Raw genomic sequence first — 27948 nt, 5'->3', positions numbered from 1 at the left:
GCATGGCCCCTTCTTCCACCCTCAAAGCCAGCCACACGGCATCTCTGATCCTGCCTTTGTCGTCACATCTCTTCCTCCGATTCTGTCTTCTGCCTCCTTCTTCCACTTTTAAGGACCCCTGTGAGTAGACTGGGCCCACCCAAACAATCGAGGGTGATCTATTTTATATAGCCAGCTTAATTCTATCTGAAATGCACTATTACATAACTTGTTTCCAGGGCCTAGGAATTAGGATGTGGACGTCTGTGGGGGGCATTCTTCTGCCCGTATTTTAACAATTCACACTCCCGCCCAGCAGAGTGGGTCCTGTCACTTCACATTCTTAGCAACATTTGCTGTTGACAGACATTGGCTTTTACTAATCTGGTGGGTTATAAGACACTATCTAATTTTTTTGGTTCTCATTTTCATTTCCTTAATTACTTCTGAGACTGAGCAGCTTTTGTACACATATTTACAAATCATGGTCTCTCCCGTGATTTGTCCATTCATATCCTTTGCATATTTTCTATATTTGCATGTTCCTAATTAATTTGTGAAAATTCCTTACTCTGAAGACACATTTTTGTTAACTTTTTTCACATTTTTTGCTTTACAGTTTATTATTATTATTATTTAAGATTTTATTTATTTATTTGACAGGCAGAGTTACAGACAGTGAGAGAGAGACAGGGAGAAAGGTCTTCACTCCCCAAGTGGCCACAATGGCCGGAGCTGTGCTGATCCGAAGCCAGGAGCCAGGTGCTTCCTCCTGGTCTCCCATGCGGGTGCAGGATGGCCTTGGGCCATCCTCCACTGCCTTTCTGGGGCCACAGCAGAGAGCCAGACTGGAAGAGGAGCAACCGGGACCAGAAATGGAGCCCATATGGGATGCCGGCGCTGCAGGCGGAGAATTAACCAAGTGTGCCATGGCGCCGGCCCCTGTTTATTTATTTTTTTGTTCTTGAAAATCATTTGTCTATTCCAGGTTCACCTCTCTCATCTGTTGACATGATCATATGATTCTTCTTAAAACTGCTAATGTGAGAAATCAAGAGGTATTCTAACATTTAACCAATGTTGCAATCTTGGGAGAAAATCAGTTTGATTATGATGTAGTTTTATGTGTGTAGTGCTGGGTTGGTTGGGCTAATGTTTTATTTGGAGCTCTTGCATCTATGTTGTTAAATGAGACCAGGTGCAACTTTCCCTTATTACAAGTCCTTGTCTCTTTTTGGTATCAAAGTTATTAGACGTATAAAAATAATTTAGTACATTCCAGCACACTCCGTTCTCTTAAGTAGTTTATGTAAAATGGTGATTATATGTTTCTTGAACGTTTGGTAGAACTTGTCTATCAAACTGTCCCAGCAATTCTCTATATATTTCTTTATATTAAATTTGAAATTATGTAGTTCAAGTTTCTGTATCCCTTAGCACTTTTTCCACATTTGAATGATCAGATGTGACAGACGTGGACTTGGTTATCTTACAAATCTCCCTCTAGGACTATAGATCTGTCAATTTCTTGTTAAAATTCTCTCAATCTTTGACATGTATATTTTGAAATCGTGTCTTTGAAACTATGCTACTAGGTACGTCTGAGCTATCTTCCTAGAAGTGTTTTTAATCATAATTTAATTATTCTCTTTTTCAGCCTAAAATCTATTTTTCACTGATAGCTATGCTAGCTTTTTAAAATAGTACTTGCCTGATATGTTCCCTCCATCCTCTCTTGATTTTTAAAATTTCAATATTTTAAAAGATTTATTTACTCATTTGAAAGGCAGAGTAAGAGAGAGAAAGGGAGTGGCAGAGAGAGAGAGAGAGAGAGAGAATCTTTCTTTGCTGGTTCACTCCAGAAGTGACTGCAACAGCCAAGTCTGGCCTAGGCCAGAGCTAGGAGCCAGAACACCATCCAGGTCTCCCACATGGTTGGCGGTGGCCCTCCCAGGTATGTTAACAGGAACCTGGATCAGAAGCAGAGTAGTCAGGGGTTGAGAAGGCACACTGACGTGGGGCGTGGGCATCGCAAGCACCAGTCCAGCCTGCCATGCCACAATGCCAGCCCTGAACTGCAATGTTTCTACTTTCTTATGCTTTATGTGTGGTTTTTACAAGCGACCTATGGTTGGATTTTTAAAATATTCCTATCTGACAACCTGGAAAGTGTGTCTCTTTGCCATTTATGGTGGTTATTGGTGTGTTTGGCCTTACTTTTACCACTTAGTATTTTGCTTCTTATATATCTTGCTTTGTCTGAGATTTTCTTCCCTCCACTGTTCCTATTGATTCAGTCAAAGTTCTTTTTTGACTTAATCTCTCTATCATCCTCTTGGGCAATGAAAGGAGTTTGGAATATTGAACATAAAGGCAGTAAACTCTGGATTACCTCCTCGTATCTGTCCTCCAGTTCATTAATATTCTCTTCAGCTTTATCAAATTTGCCATCTAATCCATTTCTTGGATTTAAATTTTTAAAAATTTCAATAAACTTTTAAAAATGATCCTTGGTCCTTCAAAAATCCACCTAGTCTTTTTCTTTTGGACAAGGGTCATTCTTTTTTCATTCTTTTATATCATAAATACTCTTAAGTATGCTTATTTTTTATTTTTTGGCTGATAATTTACATAAGTGAAGTTCTTAGACAGAGGGTTGTCTAGTCCTTTTGTGGTTTCTGCTGATTCCCAATTATGGCGAATTCTTTCCACGTGGGTTTAAACATCTTCGGTTGTGAATTTGCCTTTCAGTCTGGCGGCGAGTACATTTGTCTTCCCAATATGTTGTAGGCAGGTCCAAAGTCACAAACTCTCGGGGACCCGGTGGAGATCAGTCACAGACACATGTGCAAGGACAGAGTGAGCTCACTGCCCCTGAAACCCACCATGGAACCCTTGGAGGCTCTTGAGCTCCCTGAGGGTCTCCCTTCTACCTCCCTGCCCTAGGCCTCAGCTTTGCTGCCACATGGTCATCCAAGCCTGGTGATTGTCCTAGTCAGCTTTTCATTATTGACATGAAATACTCGGGCTGGGGCCGTGGCTCACTAGGTTAATCCTCCACCTGCAACGCTGGCATCCCATATGGGTGCCGGGTTCTAGTCCTGATTGCTCCTCTTCCAGGCCAGCTCTCTGCTATGGCCCAGGAAGACGGTGGAGGATGGCCCAAGTGCTTGGGCCCTGCACCCCATGGGAGACCAGGAGGAAGTACCTGGCTCCTGGCTTCGGATCTGGAGTGTGAACCAACGGAAGGAAGACCTTTCCCTCTGTCTCTCTCACTGTCTGTAACTCTGCCTGTCAAATAGATACATAAATAAATCTTTTTTAAAAAAAGAAATGAAATACCAGAGGAAACTAACTTTAGATATTAGAAAAAGGAGGGGAGAAAGGGAGGTTGTTTAGCTCCAACTTGGAGGTTGAAGGCCAAGATAAGGTGGCCCCATTAATTTGGCCTCTGGTAACAATGGCAGGTAGAGGTGGCAGTTGGGAATGGTTGAGCCGGGCAGAGGAAGAATCATGCGGAGAGGCAGCAAACAAAGAGAGAGAGAGAGAGAGAGAGAGAGGCGGGGGAGAGGCAGGGCCCCACTTGGCTTTGTGAGAACACCCTTCTGGGGGCACCCCGCCATGACCTAAGGTCCAAAAGCCCACCTCTAAATACCAGAACTGGATTCAGTTTCCACCCTGTGTGACGCCGAGGTTTAGCACCTGCACAAACACTGTTTAAACACAGCAGTGGTCACAGAAGTGGTGAGCCCCACTCCAGAGCGGCCCTCCACCAACCCATTCACCTACTGCTCACTCCATTCCCGGGGTTCGGGTCCAGAAATTTCCTTTACTTTATTAGGAGCTCACCTGTATGTTTCAAGTTGTTACTGTTTGTTGTTATCACATTTCTAGCTGGTGTGCACAGGAGTTTTCAGCTGATCTTGACCTCCTCTACTAACAGATGGAGTGACTGAGACCCTTACAGACTCAGAAGCAGGAGTTGTCAGAAGCAGGTTTTACTTAACCTTGGAGAACAACACAAGGTCCACATAAGACCAGGTTACGGTAGTTTTTATTCCCTTCCCTGAGCTGTTTTGCGTTTGGGGTTTATCAGTTGTGCTACGTTGGTTGTCAGTAGGGCAAAGTGTTTGTAAACGGATGGGTGCAACTCCAGAAAGAGAATAGATAGCCCAGAATGAACCTGACCACTCCACTCAGAAGTTCTTAGGGCGTTGGTTCGGCTTGGAATCAGAGCGTCATTTTCATTGCTTAACCTGTAAAACAGTGTGCCCAGGAAAAGTGCACAAAGTTTCCTGCCCAGAACAGGCTGCGAAATAATAGAAGCGCACACAAAAATGCTGAAATGATGATTTGCCTTCACGCCTCTGTGCTCACTGGATTCTTTCTCCCCCTACCCCCGCTTCACCCCCCAGCGGTACCAATTCAAGTTACATCAGCTAATCCTCAGGGGGCCGGCCCAAGCCCGTTCTGCTTTCTCTCCTCTTCCCGGCTCTGACCCTCCTCCCGGTTCTCTGAACGCAGCGCAAACCTCTGCGGTTCAATATTGTGCAACTTCCACATCTCCCTCGCCCTCCCACCCGGCCCCCTCCCCCCAAATCCAGGGGAACTCCCGTTAGCGCGGTGCCACCGGCATTACTCATTCAGCCCCATTCAGGCTTTTCCCCAGCATTTATTAAGGGCTCGCAGCTCCTGTCTCCCACTCTCACTCCCTCTGCTCAGCTCCGCTCACTCGGGAGCCTCCTGCCAGCCGTGAGAAGAACTTCGTTTCCAGCGATGCAGCTCCTCGCGGTTCTGCTCGGGGCTCTCTGGACCGCAGCGTTGGCCGAGGACTCCCACGATTATGAACTCATGTACTTGAATTTGGACAACGAAATAGACAATGGACTCCATCCCACTGAGGAGCGTAAGTTCCTTTTAACCGTTTCTCTGCTAGCCCTAACCATGTGAGCCACCTCTGTTGGTCGGAATACTGCATCTGTACTTTGTAGCCAGTTAAACGAGCTAAATCTTACAGTTTATTTTGTACAAGAGAGAAGCGCTAAAGAGAGAGGCTCTGAGCAGTTATTCCTGCTGCACACACAAAACGGGTTGAATGATGTGAAATCGCCGCTTTGGCTACACAGGCGGCAACTTCATGGAGTTTAACTCCATCTGTCCCTGAATGAGTGGGTTTCTGGGTCATTTTTGAGATATTTACATGCTGTTTTTCTGGAGATGTCCTTTAGAGAAAGGGGGTTGCCGGGGACGGGCTGTAACTTGGGACCACCAAGGGAGGTGACCTTCTACAAAGCGTGCCCAAGGCAGGCCGGTAACGCGTGTGTGTCCTGCTCCCCAGCCACGCCGTGCGACTGCGGCCCTGAGCACTCCGAGTGGGACAAGCTCTTCGTCATGCTGGAGAACTCGCAGATGCGGGAGGGCATGCTGCTGCAGGCCACCGACGAGGTGCTCCGCGGCGAGCTGCAGAAGCTGCGGGCGGAGCTGGGCCGGCTCGCGGGCAGCCTGGCCCGGCCGTGCGCACCGGCGGCGTCCTGGGAGGCCAGGCTGGCCCGGGCGCTGGACGAGCTGCTGCCGGCCAGCCGCGATGCGGGCCGCAGGCTGGCGCGCCTGGAGGACGCGGAGGCGCGGCGGCGGGAGGAGGCGGAGAGCGCCTTGGGCGCGGTGCTGGAGGAGCTGCGGCGGACGCGAGCCGACCTGCGCGCCGTGCAGGACTGGGCGGCCGGGCGCTGGCTGCCTGCAGGTAAGGGGTGCAGGCGCGGCGGGACTTCTCCGGGCCGCTTTGTTTCGCGGGCGCAGAGCGGGCAGCGGGGCGCCCACCACCCAGGGCACCGCCAGGGGGGAAGCACGCAGACACACCTCTTTTCTGCATGCGCGGTCACACAGCCCCGACACACCCTACGAGGCGGAGAAACTGGCTTTAAAGAGTGTTCTTTAGCCCCGGAGGAGCCCGGAGGAAAGCGCTGGCCGTGGCCGTGGCCATCAGTCTTGAAAGAGACGTGGAGGGCCCCTGACACCCGATCCTGCCAGGCGCGGCAGGAGCTCCCCGGGGCGGTCACCACCGTGACCCCTCTCGCTGCCCAGCTTCCCCCTCCGTTAGGGATTTCCACGTCTTCTAATTTTATCCTGCCCCTCTCTTTAGAGGAGCTCTGGTTTCCCGCGCTATTTCAGGGGTCGGCCTAACTTTTAGGGATGTTTTTCCAACCCCTCTGCCAGCGCTGGAGCCTGGAGGCTGAACCTGATCCCCCGAAGGTCAGCGCCACCCGCCAGGGAGCTGTGGAATTCCCGCGACAGCGGAGATCCGAGGGGGTGCGGTTTAGGATCCAATGTGGAACAGGCAGGTGTAGGAGCCAATCCGTGTGCGCGACCCTGCCCATCCTAGGGATTTGGAGAATCAGGGACTGTTCAAACCAGAAGCAAAGTGTCCAAGTGCCATGTGACACTCCACGAATCTCCATTTCAAAATTGGTTAAAAGAAAAAAAAAACAGAAGATTTGGAGCACAGCACTATTCCTTTATAAATCAAAATCTCTAAGAAAGCCTGATAGGACAACCATTTGTGGATTATATTAGGAAATCAGTCTCTTGTGCAAAAAAATATAACTTAACAGCCCCCCCCCGCCCCAAGTCTCACACAGAAAAATAATTATGAACGCGCCTCACTTCCTCGCATTTCCAACCAAACACGTCTAATGGGATGAAGTGAGGGAAGAACCATGTGACAGCAGGTTTCATTTCAAAGCAGAAATCTTATCAGAATATTAGGCTTTCTGAGCTATCTGAGGACTGGTTATCAGCAGTAAGCACATTTCCTTAAATGTTACTAGGCCTTCAGAGGGTAAAAAGCATGATATCACATACTAAAGTGTTTCAAAAAGTTATTGGAAAATGGAATTCAAGGTAAGTTCATTTTGGTGGACAAAAATGGATGCCCATTTCTCATTACACCCATTTCAGGAACTTTTTGAAGTATACAATAGATCCTTAATGTAAGTGGTAGGGCCAAAATTGTAGCTCTGTGGCTGTTTTAGTGGATGAAATTTCCTGTGTTTTGCAAGCTGTGTAAAGTCGTTGTTTGCATAACATACTTGAAAAGCCAAAAAGTCACCCTGATTTCCACCTTCACCTCTGTATAGGAAAAGAGAAGAGGAATGTATTTTCGAATTCTAAAATGTTGACTCTTGTGACATCCAACGCAACTTTACCCACAGGCCCTGATTTCTTGTCTCTTGGTCTTCTGCCAGCTTGGCTCCTACACGATGCCTGATCATTCTGTTGTCGGTATCCTAAAAACTTGGTTTTAATTTTGTTTGGTCTTTGATACTATAATCAGAAAAACCTATTCGTTAAAAGTTATTCTATGAGAAAGTTTCTAATGTTGTAGAGAGGTATCAAGAGCTTCAATCATTGACCCCCAAAAGAAGCCAACAAAAAACTGCCAACATGCAGTTCTACTCCATGAGCTCCTGGAGCCAGTGCAGCCCAGGGGGAAGCTGGGTCTCCCAGACAGAATCAGCGCTCACTTTGGAATGCAGTTCTTACTGCCTGGGCTTATTGAAACAGGAAATACGTTAATTAGATTGCAGTAGGCGCTGTCTTGAACACTACTGTACTGGAACTTTTCAGAGACCAGCATATCTCAAATGCCCGTGGAAAAGGTAATCTTTTGTTCCATGATCTTTATTTAATTAATGCAACTAGCAAAAAAAAAAAAAATCAACCTAGCAATTTCATCTTGAAAAAGACCCAATGCCTCATTAAAAACTAATAAAAAAAAAACCTTGAAAAATTTACTGAAAAAGTTAATAACAAAGAGGGACAGCTCAAATCTTGTGATTTAGTACCACAGTTCCTTCTACATGGTTTTTTGAATGTCACTATTTTCTATAACTAAAGGATACGCTCCAGATTTGTTTAATGTTTGTTGGACAGAGCTCAATGTAAGTTTACTACATTTTACGTGGATAAGGGGTTCCTGCAATTCTGTCATTCACCAGTTAAGCTTTAACTGCTCTGGGGGTTTGCTTTTCAAATCTGTCTTACAGCACCCCTTCTTTAGGCTTTTACAAAGTACATAGCCAGCACTGATTCATTAGGAAAATTATTTCCTTTTCTATATATGAGGGTACTTCAAAAAGTTTGTGGGAAATGGAATTAAAAGAAATTTATTTTGGTGCAAAAATTTTGAAATTCATGCAAACAGGGAGTGTTCAAAATGTTCATGAAAAAGTGTACTATGAAAAAGCCGCATGAATTTCAAAAAGTTTTTTCACCAATGTAATCTTTTAATTCCAGTTTCCACATACTTTTTGAAGTACCCTTGTCTAATCAGAGGGGGCAGAACTCTTCTGTTGGACATTTCAGCACCACCATTCCCCAGAGCCTAGAAGATCTGCACTTCAGCTTCTCCACCTCCCGGGCCAGCCCCGTGTTCTAGAGATGGAGAGAGGTGGAGTTTTGCTGTGCTCTCAAATTCAAGTTCAAGAGCCTCCCTTCTCCTAAGTGTTCCTTGATAGAAACATGTCCTCCCGGCAGGCTCCTGGGAGGCATTCATTTCTCTTAAATGTTTACTTTTTCTGCTCAAATATTTATAAGCATGTGGACAAAGTGAGAGCTTTTGAGCACATCCTTGGTCTACCTAGTTCTTCTTGAGTGCTGCATACTTGTTGCTTACAGATTTGTAGAATATTAGGGAGCAGAATAGCAGGTCCTTTTATAGATAACACTAAGAAGCCTGGAGAGATTATGAGGTTTAGCACAAGCTACAATGTACTCACTAGTGCTGTGAACTTGAATACTCTAGCCAAAACAAGGGGTTCTGGTGGTAAGAGGCTTCATAGTGTGTGGCTTAGGGTATGGCCTCTGCAACCAAATCTCTAAGTCCAAACCCTGCTTTTACCACTTGTCAGCTATGTAGGCACAGATTAAGTTTTATTTGCCTCAGTTTTCTCATCTTTAGAATGGGAAAGGACTACCTGTTAGTGTTGATAGGAGGATGGATTAAAATGGTGTTTAAAAGTGATCAGAACAGTATTTGATACAGATACTCACGGAATGAATATCCGATAGCCATTAATCAGCATTATTTACATTGTTGCCTTTCAAAGGTATTTTCTACAAATTTTGCAAAGTTCATAAATATCTGAGAACATGGGTTTTCAAATTACATCACTATTCTAGCATTTTCTTTAAAAATGTGTGTTAGTAACGGTTAAATGGAGAGAAGTAGGTCCATTGAATCTCACCAGTTTATTATTCGAGGAACGTAGTCAAGACAAGGAGAGGGTCACAGTTGGGCTCTAATTCTTGAACTATAGAATTACTGTTGGAGTTTAACTCACAATGATTCAGCATTTTTAAAAGGCAGTAACAGAAAATATGCTAATTGAGAGGGGAGGTGGTGATGCACATGGTTTTATTGTTTTAGGGGTTTGGACTTTCTATTGTGTTCTTTCTTTCCCATTCAGACGCTTCGCTGGGTAAGAAGGTTGGCTTTCTTTATTCTCATCTTTATAGAAGTTACATCTGAAGCTCCTTAAGTCACAATGTGATACTGCATATAGTTTTCCATTACTGTCATGAAAATGCTTATGTTAAGATAGCTCAATGCCAGCATAGATCCGAATGAACTTCGATTTTCTCTCACATTCTTTGTCTTGCTTTGTTGCTACCCCAGGCTGTGAAACAGCGATCTTATTCCCCATGCGTTCCAAGAAGATATTTGGAAGCGTGCATCCAGTGAGACCCATGAAGCTTGAGTCCTTTAGCGCCTGCATTTGGGTCAAAGCCACAGACGTGTTAAACAAAACCATCCTGTTTTCCTACGGCACCAAGAGGAATCCCTATGAGATCCAGCTGTATCTCAGCCATCAGTCCATAGTGTTTGTGGTGGGCGGAGAGGAGAACAAGCTGGTGGCTGACACCGTGGTTTCCCTGGGAAGGTGGACCCACCTGTGCAGCACCTGGGACTCAGCGAGCGGGCGAGTGACCTTGTGGGTGCACGGGGAACAGGTGGCTACCACTGTGGATGTGGCCGCAGGTCACGTTGTTCCTGAGGGAGGAATCCTGCAGCTGGGCCAAGAAAAGAATGGCTGCTGTGTCGGTGGGGGCTTTGATGAAACCTTGTCCTTTTCTGGGAGACTCACGGGCTTCAACATCTGGGACCGCGTTCTCAGCAATGAAGAGATAGGTGAGAGCGGAGGAGCAGAGTCCTGTCACATCCGGGGAAATGTTGTGGGGTGGGGCGTCACAGAGATCCAGCCACACGGCGGAGCCCAGTATGTTTCCTAAGTGCTGTGAAACCTGACTTGAAGCCAAAGAAGAAACTCACATTTCACATAAATGCTGGTTGGGAAGGTCTACAAACCTCAAAGCATAATAAGAACACTTGAGACTAACGAAGCAAAGAGTTGAGATTGATCTTTATTTAGCTTGGCAAAATACTGAATAAGCAGTTGAAGGGCAGACATTGGAGAAAGCTTTGGGGATATTGTTTCTAGACTTTACGCCATGGTGCTTTCAGATTAATGCTGTGCCTCTGTCAGATAAACTCTCAAATAATTACAAAGGACTGTATTGTTGAACAGGCGGATAATTGTTCTACTTTGCTTTGGCCAGAGATGAATTTTAGATTGGAAGAAAAACAAAAATAAGATGTGTTGTCCATTGTTCCTTGTTCTTGACATGTACCTTATTACAAAAGACGATGATTAAAAACATATTTATACCACAAGGTGACTTAACAAATAGAAATGTAGTTTTTGTGTTATAATCGAATGTCAAATTCCTGAGCAGATAGCTGTATAAGTTATATTGTAAAATGGGTTTGTATTAATTTTATGAAAACTATTTTTGTAAAGCGCTACTGTAAATAAAATGTTTTATAAAACTAGCTCATGTCATCTCGTTGTAAATTTAAGAGATGTAAAGGAGCAAATCTGAAGAAGGCAATTAGTTTTCAGAGATTAATCTGTTTTGTCAATGGCAATAGTATTATTAGAGACAAACCATAGAGCTGTTTTAAGCTTTGGATTCCTGTAACTCATAAGCAAAGAATGCAACCTTGGACCCGTCCGTTTCTCTCTCTGGGTTTTAGATTCTTCAACAGAGAAATCAAGGAATTGAGACAGGAACAATCAATCCCTAGGTTTCTCCCAATTTGATGATTCCTTTAGCTTGTACAGTCTTCGTACTGTTTGAACATGGAACACACAGATGGGAATTATCAGTGTTCCCCATATACATGTCAGGCGGGCAAGCATAGACTGAGAACTCGCTGGGCAGGCAGAAGAGTCTTGAAAAGCATGAACTCCTGCCCTTCAAGCACCCCCAGTTCGCTCACCCGCGAAAGAGAGGAGAGCCACACCCCTCGATACAGCAGATGGAGAGGTAACTCCCCTCCCCACCTCCCCCAGTAGCTCTTCTGTAGATCCCACGCAGGGCTGACAGAAGAGCACCACAGTGACACTTGTGAAATGCGGCCAACCCACGGAGATGCTGTGTCCTAAAGGCAAGGCATGAGCAACCACAGGTCATTTCCTGCTATGAAGTCTCCAGAATGGGGCCAGCGGTCAGTTCATCCCGAACTGGCTGGCTGTCCTCCAGCTCTTCCCGGTTCTCTCAGTCGAAGGAGGGGCTTGGGCTCTGGGTGCCTTTCAGGAACAACACAATGCCATGAATGAGATGATATCCCAGGAGGCTCTTGCTGTCGGTCCAGGGCGTCCCACTCCTGAGACCCACAATATCAGGCTGATGTGTCTCCAGGAAAAGACTGTGCAACTTGGAGCCGATGGGCCAGTCTCAGACTCTGGAACACCACGTGATTCAAGACTGCAGGCCCACGGGCCACCCTAATGTCGCTGCCTAGCTGCTGTCTGTGCGATCTGAACTCTCAGCTAGCAGAAGAACAGGCGGAACGCTGAACCTAGGCTTTGGCGGAAAGTTAGGCTTGTTGTCAATTCCTTTGTATACATTCCAGCATGGACTGGATCTGTTTAAAAGACCCCCAGATGACTCAGGCCAACATAAATGCAAACTCGAATGTTGACAGAATTCAATGTCAGGGAACTCTTAACTCTTTTACAGTAATTACATTTTGAGGACAAAGAAGAAACAAACGAAAGAAAGTAATCTTTGGGTTATAAATGTAGAAATTGATCAGCTATAGCAGTAAGTCCGGACAGGTGCTTCAAGGACTTCTAATTGTCCCCTGATTTCCATTGTCTCTTTTCCCAAATGACAATATTTTAGTTATAGTGGCACATATGACCACTGAGAGTAAAGTCTGTATTTTTCAGCACTGTTTGCAGTTAGATGTAGCCATACGGCCAAGTTCTGACCAATGTTGAAATATTAAGCATGATTCTTTTTCCCTCCTTCTTCTGTCTGTTTTGGATGTGGTGATGATGGCTGGAATTTCAGCAACCATCTTAGACCAGGAGATGCCATGCAACATTTTTGAACAAACCTGGGTTTCTGATGATTGTGAAACTGCCTAGCCAGTCCTGGGATTTTTGCTTTTGTATTTTTTTAAATAGATTTATTTATTTTATTTTAAAGGCAGAGTGAGAGAGAGAGAAAGAGAGAGAGAGAGATTGATTGATTGATTCTCCATCTGCTGGCCCAATCCCCAAATGTCCACAGCAGCCAGATATGGACCAGGCCAAACCCAGGAGCCAGGAACTCCATCCAAGTCTCCTACTGGGTGGCAGGGGCCCAAGCACTTGGACCATCATCTTCTGCCTTCCCAGCTGTTTTAGCAGGGAGCTGGATCACAAGTGGAGCAGCTGGGACTCTGATACGGGATTCTGGCATCATAAGCAGTGGCTTAACCCGTTGCATCACCACACTAACCCCTGGACTTTTTTTTTTATGAGAGAAAAATGTATTTCTATCTTCTTTGATGGATTACTGGTAGATTAACCAATCCTGATCCAGTGATTTATTGTAAATCTAAAGGACTATTTATTCTTTCCAAAACACTCATACCTTATACTCAGAAAATGCATTTTACAAATTCTCATGAAGTTGGATATCTGACTCCCCCCCACCCCCCAATCAATAGCATTTAATAGATTTTAGGTTTCTGCAAAGGGATGGAGGAATAGATGTATAGAACTGAGATAAAATGTCTGAAAAGAAATATCAGTGCACTGGCTTAGGTTAGTACAGTGGCACTCAGTGTCATTGGCAGATTAGTTATTGGGGATATTACAACACTATGGCATGGTGAAGTAACTGTGCAAGATGACAATTTATTAAGAAGAAAATAGTGTGTGTATGTGTGTGTGCGCATGTGTGTATGTGGGTGGGTGTATGTGTGGCAACTAATATATTATGCATTATGCATGTGAAATATTACTTCTGTGCTCTAGGGTGATAAACTGTCCTGAGCTGCATGGGGCTGCCTGAGCTTCAGCATTGGAAGTGCCATGTCCCAGGAACCCCTAAGTCTCAGGACACCTGGGCAGTTTGTCACTCTAGAGCATGCGTGTGTATGTTCAGTGCAGCAGCATTTTTGCAGAGAGAACATACGAGTATAAACAAAATAATTGTCTTTTACCATATAAAATTGGCTTTTAAGTATTATTTTAATGTTCAGAATATCTGACACCTAAATATTTACAATTACTTAACTGACTTCACTTTAACAAAGAATAATTTTTTGCAAAATATAATTGATCTTTATAATTGATTTTATTGTCATTATTCATTTCTTGCCAAGTCTCAGAAATAACTTCTTTTAGAAGCTTACTAAGGCCAATGTTTCTAGAATTATTTCTTAACTACTTAAGAAATAGTACTCTTAGGAGCTGACACTGTAGCACAGCTGGTGAAGTTGCTGTCTGCAGAGCCATCATCCCATATTGGCATGGGTTCAAGTTCCAGTTGCTCCACTTTCCATTCAGCTCCTTGCTAATGTGCCTAGGAAAGCAATGGAAGATGGCCCAAGTCCTCAGGACCTGCACCCATATGGGAGACCCAGATGGAGTTCCAAGTTCCTGGCTTTGGACTGGCCCTACTCTGGTCATTATTGTCATTTGGGGAGTGAACCTGTGAATCAAAGAACTCTCTCTCTCTCTCTCTCTCTTCCCTTTTCACTATCATTCCTTGTTTCTCTGTAACTCTACCTTTCAAATAAATAAATATTCCAAAAAAGTACCCCTAAAGTTAAAAGTATCAATAAAAGTAATTTTTTGTGTTCATTTGCATTCTCTTGTAGTCCATGAACAGGAAAACTCATATTGCCAACTCTTGCTTCCTGTTTTGTAAATCTGATGTGTAGAAGGAGATTTGTTGGGCTTTGGGTTAGCATTCAAATCCTGGCACCAGCACCTCCTGCTTACTGCTAGGTAGCAGATGTGTCAAGCAATCCTTATGAGCCTCGGATTAACCAAGAAATTAGGGATAAGTCTTGCCGACTTTGTTGTAGGGTTATTAAACAGATAATGCACATACGAGCGCTTTCTAAACCATGAAGGACTGTTTGAAATAAAATAGCTATCGTAAAAACAAAGCTTTTCTAAGTTGTTCCAAGAGGATTAGCACGGAAACAAGCAAAAGTGCAAACCAAAATGAGTACAAGGATTCTCTTGCATGTGAAGAAGTCATTTTCAGCTCAGCACAAGCATGTCCACATCTGTGCCCGCCGCATTCTACCTCACAGCGGCCTCTGCTGGTGAAGCCGAGAAGGTACACACTCTGACAGATTCATAACATGTTCAACAATTCAGAAGAGGTCTTTTTCTGTTCAAGATGTGCCTCTATTCCTTTTCCCATATTTGGACTACCTTTTCATAACACTTTAATATTTCCCTATGTGTATTAATACTCATGGTGAATTTTTTTGGTAATATTGTTTAGTACTTTCCAAGAATATTTGATTAATAAATTCTTTCCTGGGGCCAGCGCTGTGGCTCAGCAGGTTAATGCACTGGCCTGAAGCACCAGCATCCCATATGGGTGCTGGTTTGAGACCCGGCTGCTCCACTTCCGATCCAGCTCTCTGCTATGGCCTGGGAAAGCAGTAGAAGATGGCCCAAGTGCTTGGGCCCCTGTACCCACATGGAAGACCCAGAAGAAGCTCCTGGCTCCTGGCTTTGGATCAGCCCGATCTGGCAGTTGCAGCAATTTTTTGGGGGGAGTGACCAGCAGATGGAAGACCTTTCTCTTTGTTCTCTGTCTGTAACTCTACCTCTCAAATAAATAAAATATTCTAAAAATGCTTTCTCTTGAAAATAATTGTATCATAAATCTTTTTAAATTTGAGAAGCAGAGAGACAGATAGAATTCCCTTCTGTTGGTTCACTCCCTAAATGTTCCCAGCAGCACTGGGCTGGAGGCTGGAGCTGAGAGCTGATAACTAGGTCCAGGCCTCCCACATGGGTGGCAAGGACCCAACAACTTGAGCCATCACCTGCTGCCTCCCAAGGTCCACATTGGCAGGAGGCTGGGTCAGGGGCAGCTCTAGGTACTGAACCCAGGTACTCCAATATGAGTCAAGGGCATCTTCACCACTCCTCCTGTACTGTCAATTTGTAATAGCTAAGAATCTCTGTAAGGATCATGAAACTCCCAAAATGTATATGATTCCACCTTCATTATACAACTTTTCCCATTTTACAATTTATTTGAGACGAAGAGAGGACAGACAGAGAGAGACAGACAGACAGAGAGCTCCATCTGCTGGTCCACCCCCAAATGCCTGCAATGGCTGAGGCTGGGCTGGGCCAAAGCCCAGAGCTGGGGGAACAGAATCCAGGTCTCCCAAATGGATGGTACGAACTCAATTACTTGACCCATCACCCCTTCCTCCCAGGGGGCACGTTAGCAGAAAGCTGGAATGAGGAGCTGGGGCCAGGTTCTCTGATATGGCAGGTGTCTTCCCCAGTGGGCTGAATGTCCACCTCTCAATATTTTAATACAGACCCAATATGACAGACACTCAGTTAGTGATGACAAACAACAATGATGAGGAAAGAGAAGACTCATGGTGGCCATGGATGAATGATGGGCCTGGCATTGTGCACAGTATGATGCTTTATCTGTGAAGGCTTCATCAGCCTTATATGATCCATATTATTACCGCCATAATAAATGAGGGGTCCGATTTTCTATTTATATTTCTGAGTCAGCTTACCAATCGGGGCCTTGTCTCATGTAGAGAAAGAAATGAGGCGAATTTATCATAATTAACTAGACAGTCTCTCTCGAGCTATTGCCAAGAAGTCAGAAAGGCATGTGGACTCTTGCTGAGACTGTATTATATTTTCTTTCCCAAGACTTTCTACTTAAGTGGCAAATCATTCGCGGTCATCTTGTGACTTGTGCCAGAGGGCTGTGCAAAAGGCGTTCTGAGGGAGAGGTGTATTGCCCTTATTACGATCACTGCTTCAGGAAGGCGGGGAAGGAACATCACTGCTTTTAGATTCGATAGCAACAGTGCGCACTGCATCACAGGCTCCCAAATAAAAATCCGGGACAGGCTCCCCTACAAACCTCCACATAAGCACTTCCAGTTGGAGACACCCTCTTTTTAGGAGTCTTCAATAATGCTGTCAGCTTCCTGGGTGAAAGATACGGTAGCTCGGGCTGTGCTGGGCTTGGGCTGTGCTTTTGTTGCCCAGTACCGGATGGTATCACAGCCTATCTTCACATGGCAAGGCACAGCGTGGAGTGACTCAGGAGCACTGGAAAACCACTCTCCCCTTTGCAAACATCAGATTTTTTTTTTATATTATTTAAGCATAAAAATTCATTACCCAAGGAATAGCCTTGTCTTTTTTTTTTTAATGGGGAAGCATTCAATAATTCCCCATTAAGCATAATCTTAATTTCACTTTTTGGATTACATTCATTTGTATAAGGATATTCTTTTTTATTGCTAGTTTGCTGACTTTTTAAATCATGAATAGGATGTATTTTACTGAAGGAGAGATTTAAAGTTTTGTTTTATATGGTTAGGCTTTTATTCCACCTGGAATTAATCAGTCAATGTTGTGATATGGATACTTGTTCCAGAATCATTTAGGTAACAGTCTATTGCTATTGCCAAAATGCAATCAATGTCCATGGATGCATGAATTTGTTTCTTTCCTCTCCATTATGTCACATGGACTATTTGTTCTTACAAACATTGGTGCTAAACTGTCTTAATTACTACAATTTTTAATGTCACCTCCTTCTCTCCTCTAACTCCTATTTTCTCTTTCTGTAAAATTGTTTTGACTATATGCTCTACTTTATCTTACTCGTGAATCTTAATATAAGCTTGTCGTCTTTCATGGAAATCTTTCTTGGTAGGTACTTCGTTGAAATTTCAATGATTTGCTGAAAATTGACATCTTTTGCTATGACAAATTCCCTCATCCAGGAACATGATACATTGCCCCACTTACTTATTCTTTATTAAATTGCTTTTAATAAAGTTTTATAATTCTATTCTCAAAGGCCACATCATCTTTTCCTTTAGGTATTGTATGTTTTCTATGTTAAATAATATATATATATTAAAGATTTACTTATTTATTTGAAAGGCAGAGTTACAGAGAGGCAGATGCAGAGACAGAAGCAGAGAGAGAGGAGTCTTCCATCTGCTGGTTCACTCCCCATATGGCCACAATGGCTGGAGCTGCGCTGATCTGAAGCCAGGAGCCAGGAGCTTCTTCTGGACCTCCCACATGGGTGCAGGGGCCCAAGGACTTGGGCCAATCTCCACTGCTTTCCCAGGCCATAGCAGAGAGCTGGGTTGAAAGTAGAGCAGGCTTTACCTACTACACCACGGCGCCGGCCCCTATTACTTTCTTCTGATTCTTATAATTTTCGTTTGTTTTTCTAGTCTAGGGTAGAGCTTCTAGTGCCACAATAAATAGATGTAAACATAGTGGAATCCTTGTCTCGTTCCTGACTTTAAAGGGAATCTACTATTTCATCATTAAATATTTATATATGTATATATATGAGGGGGTCTTCAAAAATGTTCATGGAAATCTGTATTATGAAAAAACTGCATAAATTTCAAAATATTTTGCAACAAAATAAACTTACCTTTTGATTTAATTTTCCATGAACTTTTTGAACATATACATGTTTTGTTAATCAGGTTAAGGAAATTGTGTAAAATTCCTAGTTTGTGAATTTCTTTCATGAATGTATTCTGAATTTTATGAGACGCTTTCACTGATCACATGAGCTTTTCTTCCCTTTGATCTTTTATTGTGGGGAATTAAATTGTGAATATTAAGCTATCCTTGCTTTCCTAGGATACACTTGGCTTGGTCATTATACATTTTATAAAATGAGGATGACTGCAATTATCCCCTCATAAGATCCTGGGGGACAATTTTATAAGTTAACAGATCAGTACCTGGGGGCCAGCACCGGGGCGTACAGGTTAAGTTGCTTGGGTGCCAGCCTTCTATATGGGCACCAGTTCGAGACCTGGCTGCTCGGTTTCCAATCCAGCTCCCTGCTAATGCACCTGGGAAAAACAGCAGAAGATGATGTAAATCCCTGGGCCCCAGCACCCATATGGCAGACCCAGAGGAAGCCCTTGGCTCCTGGCTCCTGGCTCCTGAAAGGCCAAACTTGAACTGTTGCAGCCATTTGGGTAGTAAACCAGAGGATGGAAGACCTCTCTCTGTCTCTCTTTCTCTATCTCTCTGTAACTCTGCCCTTCAAATAAATAAATAAATAAATCTTTTAAAAAATCAGTACCTGGAATATAATAAGCACTCAATACATGTGAAGTATTTTTATTGAGCATTGTTAGAGCCATTTTGCTAAAAATCTTCATTTATGATTTGTGCATCTATGTTTGTAACAAAGTTGAGTCTGTGTTTTCCTGTCTCATACTGCCCTTATCTGGTGTTGATTATCATGGCCATACTAGCCTTAGTTGGAGAATGTAGTTCTTTTGCAATTATCTAGAAAAGTTTAGATAAGGTTGTAATTATCTATTCCTTGCATATTTGTTATAATTTACTTATAAAGCTAAATGGGACAGGTTATTTTTATTTGTTTATTTTTTGGTGGGTTGATTTATAAATACTTATACAACTGTCTTGACAGATATATATTTGTATTTTCTATCTCCTTAGCAATTCAGTTGAATCATAACAACATCTGCTTATGCCTTCAATGCTTTCTTCAACAAGAAGGACCTTTTATAATTTCCCTTCATCAGGAGAATTTGGGGAATACAAAACATTCCAATGGAGTCGAAACAATTTGAATAAAATGAATTTGTATCTACATTTAATGTAAAATAAACATTGTTATACATAACCATTAATAATCAAAGTAGCAAAAATTGGCTTGGAACCTTTGAAATATATACGTTCAGGGATAAATACATAAGCTCATTTGACAATGTCACTCATTATTGAGCTATAAGTAAAAAGGAGGTATCTGGTTTGGAATCAGGGACAGATATGTGAAACACAGCTACAAAAAATACGAGCAGTGAAACAGCAAAGTCTGTACTACTGGTATATCACAAGGCTCACCTGGCTCACTGGCAATGTTTATTTTTTTAATCAGTATTTTTGAATGAAGACCGTAGTGGTTCTATTCATAGCATTTACTGGTGAAAAGAATCATAGAACTGCAGGGAGACTGAGATGGGAAAAACATTAATCAATAAGATCTTGACATGCCAAAGCAATGGCTGAGACCTTCTAAGAAAAAGGTCAGTACTTACAGAAGACAAAAAAAAAAAAAAAAAAAAAAAAAAAAACTAATCACACAGAGTGTGGCAGAAGTTGCTAAATATGCACCCTTGAGTTCTGAATCAAGCTACTTGGCAAGTCTGCCACACTCATCGGTTTCTCAGTCATGTGCTACGAAGAGGAGTTGTTATTGTTCATCTTCCTCTTCCCCCAGTTTTTTGTTGGTTTCATCATCAAGCCATTTATCCCTGAGCTTTCTGTTACTTAAAATGCTACTAACAACTGTTTTAGTGAAGTTGGACATCTTTTCATTTGATTATTGTTTTATAGCCCTTGCCTATTTTCCTATTGAACTAAGGTTGGTTTTTTTTTTTTTTTAAAGATTGTATTTATTTTATTTGACAGGCAGAGAGAGAGAGAGAGAGAGAGAGAGGAATATGGAGAGGCAGAGAAAGAGATCTTTCATGCTTTGGTTCACTCTGCAAATGGCCTCATGGTCAAGGCTGGACTAGATTGAAGCAGGGAGCCAGGAGCTTCTTCTAGGTCTCCCATGTATGTGCAGGAGCCTAAACACGTGGGCTTTTCCCTGCTGCTTTCCCAGGTGCATTAGTAGGGAGCTGGGTCGGAAGTGGAGCAGCCGAGACTTGAACCGGCACCCACATGGGATGCCAATATCATAGATGGTGGCTCAACCCACTGTGCCACAGTGTTGGCATCAGCCATGGTCTTTATATTCTTTATTTCTTGAACCTTTTATATAGTGGGGCATTAAGCCTTTGACTATAATGTAAACTAAAAATATGTTCTCTCAAAACTAACAAAATGTTAAGTTGAAAAATGCTACTAACAAGTAAAGCAGGGTAATAATAGGACTTCTATTATGGGGTTCTTATGAGAATTAAATGATATAATGGACATAAATGATAAACACCATGTGTAGCATAAAGAATACATACATGAGATAAACTTTAGTCATTGAGCTATTATTGTCATTATTATAGTTGTTATCATCATTATGTGGATGACATCATCATATGAGTGTTTGTAAAAGTAAAAATATGGAAGAATGAAGATTAGGACCCTGTAAGTCAAAGGAGTTCTAAAAGCAAGAAAAGCTATAGAAACAAGGAAAGAAATCTCAATGATGACCCTGAAGGCGGTCTGGCGGGGGATGTGAGAGTAGAAAAACCTACTACTCGGAGACAGCAAGATCCCTCAGACCTTGCAACTCAGAGTGTGTTGGGCTCATGCGAGTGACAGTGCAGTTTTATAGTCACATCACTTCTGAAATTCTGAAATATGAGCCCAACCTTTTATTGGTCAAATTACTACCTATTTTGTGGTAATTTTCATAGTGCCAGATCAAATAAACCGAGTCATTTGTTTATTTCAACCAGTTGCAGTGAATTTAGGAAGTGTACTTTGTATTTCAAAAGATTTCTTTGTCATTGAAAAAACATTAAAAAAAATCAAACAGATGAGCTAAGTTCTTGGCAGCTATAAAGAGATAATTCAGGTTTGTTTTTTTTTTTTCATAAATCTGCGACTTGCAAGGCTAAGTATCATGGTTTTAAAATATGCTATGTGTATAAGTGTTCGTGGTTCCTGTAAAACCTGTTCCAAAAAGGTAGCCAAGGTGGTAAAAAAAAGCAAAATTGTTTTTTCTGGGATTTTAGTAATTTTAATATCATGAATAAAGTGAATTTAGCAATTTAATCTTGTAGCCAAAGGCAATTAGAAGTAATACTGACTAGGACTGTGAATGAGCAATCTTCAGAGGCGGATTACGGGATGAGTGACGTGTGTCCACTATCCTACTGGGGTTCAGAGTGGGCACCTGGCAGAACACTGCAGGGGAGGAAGGCAGTGCTGAGAACCTTCCTTGGGAGTGTCTGGCTCAATGAACAAAACCTCCCTCCTTGGCAGCCAGTCGGCATGTGGAGAACTGGAGGACTGAGTGTTGGTAATCTCGGTTCCAGGGTGGATGGCTGAGGCCAGGGAGGAAAGAGAGTTTTAGATAAAAGAGAATCATCGATTTTGCTGCAAATTGGTAACACAGTTTGGCACTGGGAGCCAAGCAATCTGCTCTGGGGCCTCTCTGCCAAGGTGCAACACCAAGGAGAAGGCCTGGCACTCTCTCCTCCTGCCATAGGCTGTCACGTGGACTGAGCAGGCTGAGGACAGGTGGACCAGCACAAAGATGCAGAGGCTGCCATCCTGGGAAGGGCAGCATGGCGTTCCCAGAGTGGAGTCCATCCCTGGGCCTTCCACAGGAGCAGCCTCAGCACCAGCCAGCTCAGAGCAGTGCAGGAGGGGGGCGTCATGACCACGTGCCATGCAGGATGCACGGACAGGTAGCAGCTTGGGCTCCTGGCCTGGCCTGGGTGTCTTTGGAAGACAGCACATACAAGATGTATGTGGGGACTCAACGAGACACTTGGGCTGGGAGCACTTGACAAGGAGTTGATGCTCCTTCTGAGCATGCTGGAGGGCTGTGTGTCAGTAACGTGTGGGCTGAGATACTCACGGACCTCGCGTGTTTTTATTAATACGGATTGGTGACACTTGGATGCATAGCAAATAATTCCATATATTGATCTCTGACCTCAAATACAAACAAACAAACATGGTTTCTGATAGACTTGGAACTAAAGGAAACAAGAGAAGACAAGGAGAATATTTTGCATGGACAACCTGACCTTCTCTTTCATCTCAATGTTGGACCTATGAACAGAGGTGCTCTGATGTGACCATCCAGACTAATATTTAACACACTTGTCAATCAGCTCCCAATTATGTTCACATTTAAGTCATTACTTGTTTCCCAGGGTGCTTTAGCTAAGAAAAGACATTTCTTGTAACTGAGAAGCAAAGGAAGAAGAGGTTTTCCATTTACCACTGACAGCAGAGGGAGTCTTCCCTCAGTATTAGAGATAAGCTCTCCACAGCCGGTAGTCATGTGAGGTGGCCAGGAGCATAGAGAAGACAGCTCTCCGAACCGAGAGATACTGAGACAGAAGAGCACCTGCACCTCATTTAATGAGTCCAAGCGATGCATATGCCAGGAGACGAGACACAGCCTCTGCCAGCCTGAATAAACCCCCACACACTTGCAAGTCAACTAACCGGTAGCCAAGTGCAAAAGTCAGTGTCACAATGCTCTAGACCTTGCTTTCCATAACTCATAAATGCTTCCTGAAAATGCTGTCAGACAACGCCCAAAACACGACCCGAGCTCAGCCTTTGCACAGTACCTTGGAGTATGCTCTTGACTATGGCTTCTGTGTGGTCAGCCAGGAGATCCGCCTTGGTGATGGCGGCCAGGGACAGGTAATTAGACATGTTCCTGCACAGCTCCTTGTTGCCTCGGTGCAGGAATTTCACCGCGATGGGGATGGCTAATGCCATCACAGAGGGCCGGCTGTAATTCTGAGGAAACGCAAGAAGATAACAAAGTGAACCCTGGGAACGCTTGCTGGGAAGCCTTCAAGGCTATCAGTTAGCATAGCTGATGAGGACCTGGGAGGCGGGGTGCAGGGGTCTCAGGGCAAAGGGAGCACAAAATGAACGCCTAACCCAGTCCAGACTTCCTGGAGGAGGCGGTGCTGTAGCTGGGAGCTGCAAGATGTGTGGGAGATGGCTGGATGATGGCAAGGTCGGAGAGGGAAGAAGGAAGAGCACGCGTGGCGGCAAAGGTGAGTGCATGGTGCACTGTGGATCTGTAAATGGTTCAGGACGGCTACAGTGTGGGATGTGCTGAGCACACTGGGGTGGTGGGGCGATGGAGCGATAGGCAGGGCAGGATTGTGGGAGGTCTGGCACGACAGGCTAAGGAGTTTGGAATCGATCTTTAGAGTAATCCAGAGTCACTGATGAGAGGAATAGCCATCAGATTTATACTCAAGCAAATAATCAAAATGTATACAAAGTTGCTTTTTGATTGTATCTTTAAAACTAAAGGTTCAGCTAACCATATTCAGAAGAAAAAATAAACATAAGATTAAAACCTAAAGGAATTCTGGTTCTTAAAATAATCATCCCCTTGATTTATTTTGTGAATGAACATAAATGTTTTTACCTATAAAATAGTGCTATTAGTACTTAATTGCTGACTTAGGGAATAATGTTTGAAAAACATCCACTGTTTTCTTAAAAACCCCACTCATTACCTCTAACTATCAACCACCCCTTAGGCCGACCACCTGGTAAAAGTTACACAGTGCACAATGTATGTGGGAAGCTGACTTGATATTATTATAAGTAAAATGTGATTGCTTTTCTCTAACTCTTTATATGAAAAGTGTTTGCTTTTTCCACTGCTGGGTTATGCCTTCCAGATCCTCTCAAAAGTATGGGCTTATTGTATGTCTTTAATAAACATCTGGCAAATTGAATAAGTAACAAAAGAATGTAAACTATTGTGCTAGCTGTCAGCTGAGAACATTACAGTGTGGGAAGGGCAGCCGATGGAAAGCCAGACTAGGGATTCTAATCTCAGCTCTGTCACCATCTTGCTGGGTGACCATGGAGCTGCGACTCAGCCCTCTAGGCCTCATGTACAAGATGCCTATCACAACCTTTCCAGACAGTCTCAGATTCCAAAGCAGACGCAGCATCAAGCATCTGGCACAGGAGGATTCTCCAGGCTCTGGGCTTCTTGTGAAGAGAGTTGTCATGTTAAAAAAGCTTGCATTTAGGTAATCCCTATCTCGGCTTGGCTGCATCCCACGGAGAACACTGAAGAAACACCTAGAATGGTAGGCAAGAGTAGTATGACAGAAGTTACTCATTGCCATTAGCTACTCACTTCTTTCCCCTTCGACAGCATATTTCCTAAATTTCAGCTGATACATGCTCTAATATCTAAAGGCTGCGTTTCTCAGCCCTCTTGACATTTAGATATGCTCATGTGTACAGTTAAGGCCACTGGCTAGAAGTGGCAGTGATGTGGGCAACCTCTAGGTTAGGTTACTGCTACCATAAAATGACTTGATCTCTTGGTCATTCTTTCTTTGATGCTGACTGCAATGAGGATATAATAACAAAGACTAGAACAATTTCTTGGACCATGAGTAATATAGAGAAGAGAAAGACAGAAGGTGCCTAGGTTTGTGCACTGAGCCACCATATCAGCCCTGGATTGCTACCGTTGATTTGGTCAGTGAGAGACAAATAAAGATGTATGTTATTTAACCTAGTGTTATTCTTAGACCTGTTTTATCACAGCAGAGTCCATATATTGACCAACACAATGCACAGCCAGGACTACTTTTTTTTTTTTAAGATTTATTTATTTACTTGAAAGTCAGAGTTACAGAGTTACACACAGAGAGAAGGAGAGGCAGAGAAAGAAAGAGAAGGGTCTTCCATCTGCTGGTTCACTCTCCAGTTGGCTGCAATGGCCAGAACTGTGCTGATCCAAAGCCAGGAGCCATGAGCCAGGAGCTTCTTCCAGATCTTCCACGTGAGTGCAGGGGTCCAAGGACTTGGGCCATCTTCTACTGCTGTCCCAGGCCATAGCAGAGAGATAGATTGGAAGTGGAGCAGCCGGGACTCGAATCAGCACCCATATGGGATGCCAGCACTGCAGGCGGCGGTTTTACCTGCTCCGCCACAGCACCAGCCTCCAGGACTACTTTTATTTTTAAACTTTCCTCTGTATCTTAAAAAAAATATTACATGCTTAGATTGAATGGAGACTTTCACCTTTACTATGTCAACTCACATAATAAGGACAAAAGAAATGACATGAGGCAAAAATTGTCATGGATACACAGAGTCCTTAAGCAATATTATGTCATCTTAGAAATGGGGCAGTTAGACCAATTGGATATAACTATGGGATAAAAATGGATCTTGATCCTGATATCTGCCATAACAAAAATCAATTCAAGATGGATAACAGATCAAAAGGAGAAAAATAAAACAATGGTGGAGAAGAAAATAGAAGGGGCTGGCACTGTGGCGCATCAGGTAAAGCCACTGCTGCAGCCAGCATCCCATATGGCTGCCAGTTCAAGTCCTGGCTGCTCCTCTTCTAATCCAGTTTGCTGCTAATGCACCTGGGAAAGCAGCGGAGAATGGCTGAAACACTTAGGCCCCGGCCACCACGTGGGAGACCTGGAAGAAGCTCCTGGCTCTTGGCTTCAGACTGGGTGTTCTAGCCATTTGGGGAGTAAACCAACAGGTGGAAGATCTCTCTCTCTGCCTCTCCCTCTCCCTTTCTCTCTCACTCTGTAACTCTGCCTTTCAAATAAATAAATACATCTTAAAAAAAAAAAGAAAATAGAACATGATGGCCTCAAGGCAGGCAAAGCTTTCCTTAAATATAACTTATAAAGTATTAAAGGAGAAAAAATCATATAATAGAAAAATTATGAACTTTTAATCATAAATAGATATCATTAAGAAAGTGAGAAGATAGGGGTCATTATTGTGGCATCGTGGGTAAAGCCACCATCTGCAATGCTGGTATCCCATGTGGGCCTTGGTTTGAGTCCCGGCTGTTCCATTTCTGAACCAGCTCCCTGTTAAAGGCCTAGGAAAAGCAGCTGAAGATAGGCCAAGTGTTTGGGCTTCTGCCCCCCACGTAGAAGACCCAGATGAAGCTCTTGGCTCCTAGTTTCAGCCTGATCTAATCCTGGCCCTTGCAGCCATCTGGGGAGTGAACCAGCAGATGGAAGATGGCTCTGTCTCTCCCTCTTTCTGTAGCTCTTTCAAATAAATAAATAAATCTTTAAGGAAAAAAAAAGTGAGAAGATAATCCAAAGACTGAGAGCACATATTTGTAAGATATTTGAAGAAGATATTTTTCTAATGAAAGTCCACTAGTACCCAGAGCAGATACCAAAAACTCTTTCAAATCAAAAAGGAAAAAACAGGCAAGCAAAGAAACAAAATAGCCAAGGGATTTGAACAGATACTTTACAAAAGAAGACATCAAAATGTCTCAAAACATGAAAATATGACCAATTTAATTCATCATTAACTTGGTCTGGATTTTGTTTATAGGGTTGTGTTTGGTGAGAATTCATTAGGATATGATATGACTGCTTTTCTGCAGAAGAAGTATAATCATATAATTTCAAATTTGTTATTTTTTTTAAAGTGGGCTCAAAGTTAGATTGGGATGGCACATTTAGCCTGGCAGCTCATGCATCAGTAAAGATGCCCCCATCCCCTATCACAGTGGTTGCACTTGGTTCTGGCTCAGGACTCCAGATTCCTGCTATTGCAGACTCCGGAAGGCAACAGGGATGACCCAGGGTAGTGGGTCCTTGCAACCCTTACAGAAGACATAGATTGCATTCCCAGCCCTGGACTTTTGTGGATGATCCTGTACCTGGCAGGGAGTCTGCCTGCCCTGTCCATACAGGAGAATGAGAGGGCATGGCACACAATGCCTCCTGGGAAGAACCCCACAACCTGAGTGCTGGCAGGTGATGAGAGCCCCAGGCACATTTCCCCCACCCCTACTCACTGTTAAAGGGCCCTGTGATTGCCAATCAGGTAAACAGCTCCCAGTGTGGCCCAAGCCCATCAGGACACCTGGAAAACTACCTTAGCTACGTGACCTTCAAGCTGATTGGTGAAACATAGTGGCACCAATATTGGCTCTATCCTATAGAATTAATGTTGCCTTGAAGTAGCTACGCCCCTCTGTCTGCCCTTTAAAAGGTGTGCTTTGTTGTTAATAAACAGACATGTTCACCGAGACTTGTCTCCAGTGCTTCTTGTTGAGGAACACCGTCTTCACCCTCCCCCCCATCCCAACAGTGTGGACCCTACAGGATGAGGCTGCAGACTTTGACCTGGCCCAGCCCCAATCATTGAGGGCAAGTGGGGAGTATACCAGAGGATAGGAACTCTCTGTCTATATTTCTGTTTCTTTTTTCTTTTTCTTTCTTTTTTTTTTTTTTTTGATAGGCAGAGTGGACAGTGAGAGAGAGACAGAGAGAAAGGTCTTCCTTTGCCATTGGTTCACCCTCCAATGGCCGCTACGGCAGGCGCATCGTGCTGATCCGGAGCCAGGAGCCAGGTACTTCTCCTGGTCTCCCATGCGGGTGCAGGGCCTAAGGACCTGGGCCATCCTCCACTGCACTCCAGGGCCACAGCAGAGAGCTGGACTGGAAGAGGAGCAACTGGGACAGAATCCGGTGCCCCAACCGGGACTAGAACCCAGTGTGTCAGCGCCACAGGCGGAGGATTAGCCTGTTGAGCCGTGGCACTGGCCAATGTCTGTTTCTATCATTATGCCTCTCAAAGTTTTTAAAATAATAATAAAAAAAGATTTTTAAAAAGCCTG

At 43.6% G+C, this 27948-nt stretch overlaps 2 protein-coding genes across 4 annotated transcripts in view; one reads left to right on the top strand and one right to left on the bottom strand.

Moving 5' to 3' along the window:
• Positions 1–27948, bottom strand: part of VEPH1 (ventricular zone expressed PH domain containing 1) — a 255723-nt gene that overhangs the window by 174344 nt on the left and 53431 nt on the right. For all 3 annotated transcript variants that reach the window (XM_008266390.4, XM_070072605.1, XM_002716326.5), the window contains one exon: positions 22898–23072. In XM_008266390.4, the coding sequence (XP_008264612.2) occupies positions 22898–23072 (175 nt within the window). The remainder of the gene's footprint in view (positions 1–22897; positions 23073–27948) is intronic.
• Positions 4497–10867, top strand: PTX3 (pentraxin 3). The gene is made up of 3 exons (XM_002716328.5): positions 4497–4885; positions 5318–5719; positions 9653–10867. Exons 1-3 carry the CDS (start codon positions 4756–4758, stop codon positions 10264–10266), a joined length of 1146 nt encoding a protein of 381 aa, XP_002716374.2. The 5' UTR covers positions 4497–4755; the 3' UTR covers positions 10267–10867.

The sequence above is a fragment of the Oryctolagus cuniculus genome, chromosome 4 (assembly GCF_964237555.1).
Source record: "Oryctolagus cuniculus chromosome 4, mOryCun1.1, whole genome shotgun sequence".
NCBI lineage: Eukaryota > Metazoa > Chordata > Mammalia > Lagomorpha > Leporidae > Oryctolagus > Oryctolagus cuniculus.
This window is presented reverse-complemented; position numbering and strand designations above follow the sequence as displayed.

What these genes read in the sequence shown, in the direction of transcription:
- PTX3 (XM_002716328.5), top strand. Translation starts at nt 4,756, where the DNA reads ATGCAGCTCCTCGCGGTTCTGCTCGGGGCTCTCTGGACCGCAGCGTTG. An exon ending in ACTCCATCCCACTGAGGAGC is followed by an intron (nt 4,886 to 5,317) that starts GTAAGTTCCTTT and finishes CCTGCTCCCCAG; the next exon opens with CCACGCCGTGCGACTGCGGC. An exon ending in CGGGCGCTGGCTGCCTGCAG is followed by an intron (nt 5,720 to 9,652) that starts GTAAGGGGTGCA and finishes TTGCTACCCCAG; the next exon opens with GCTGTGAAACAGCGATCTTA.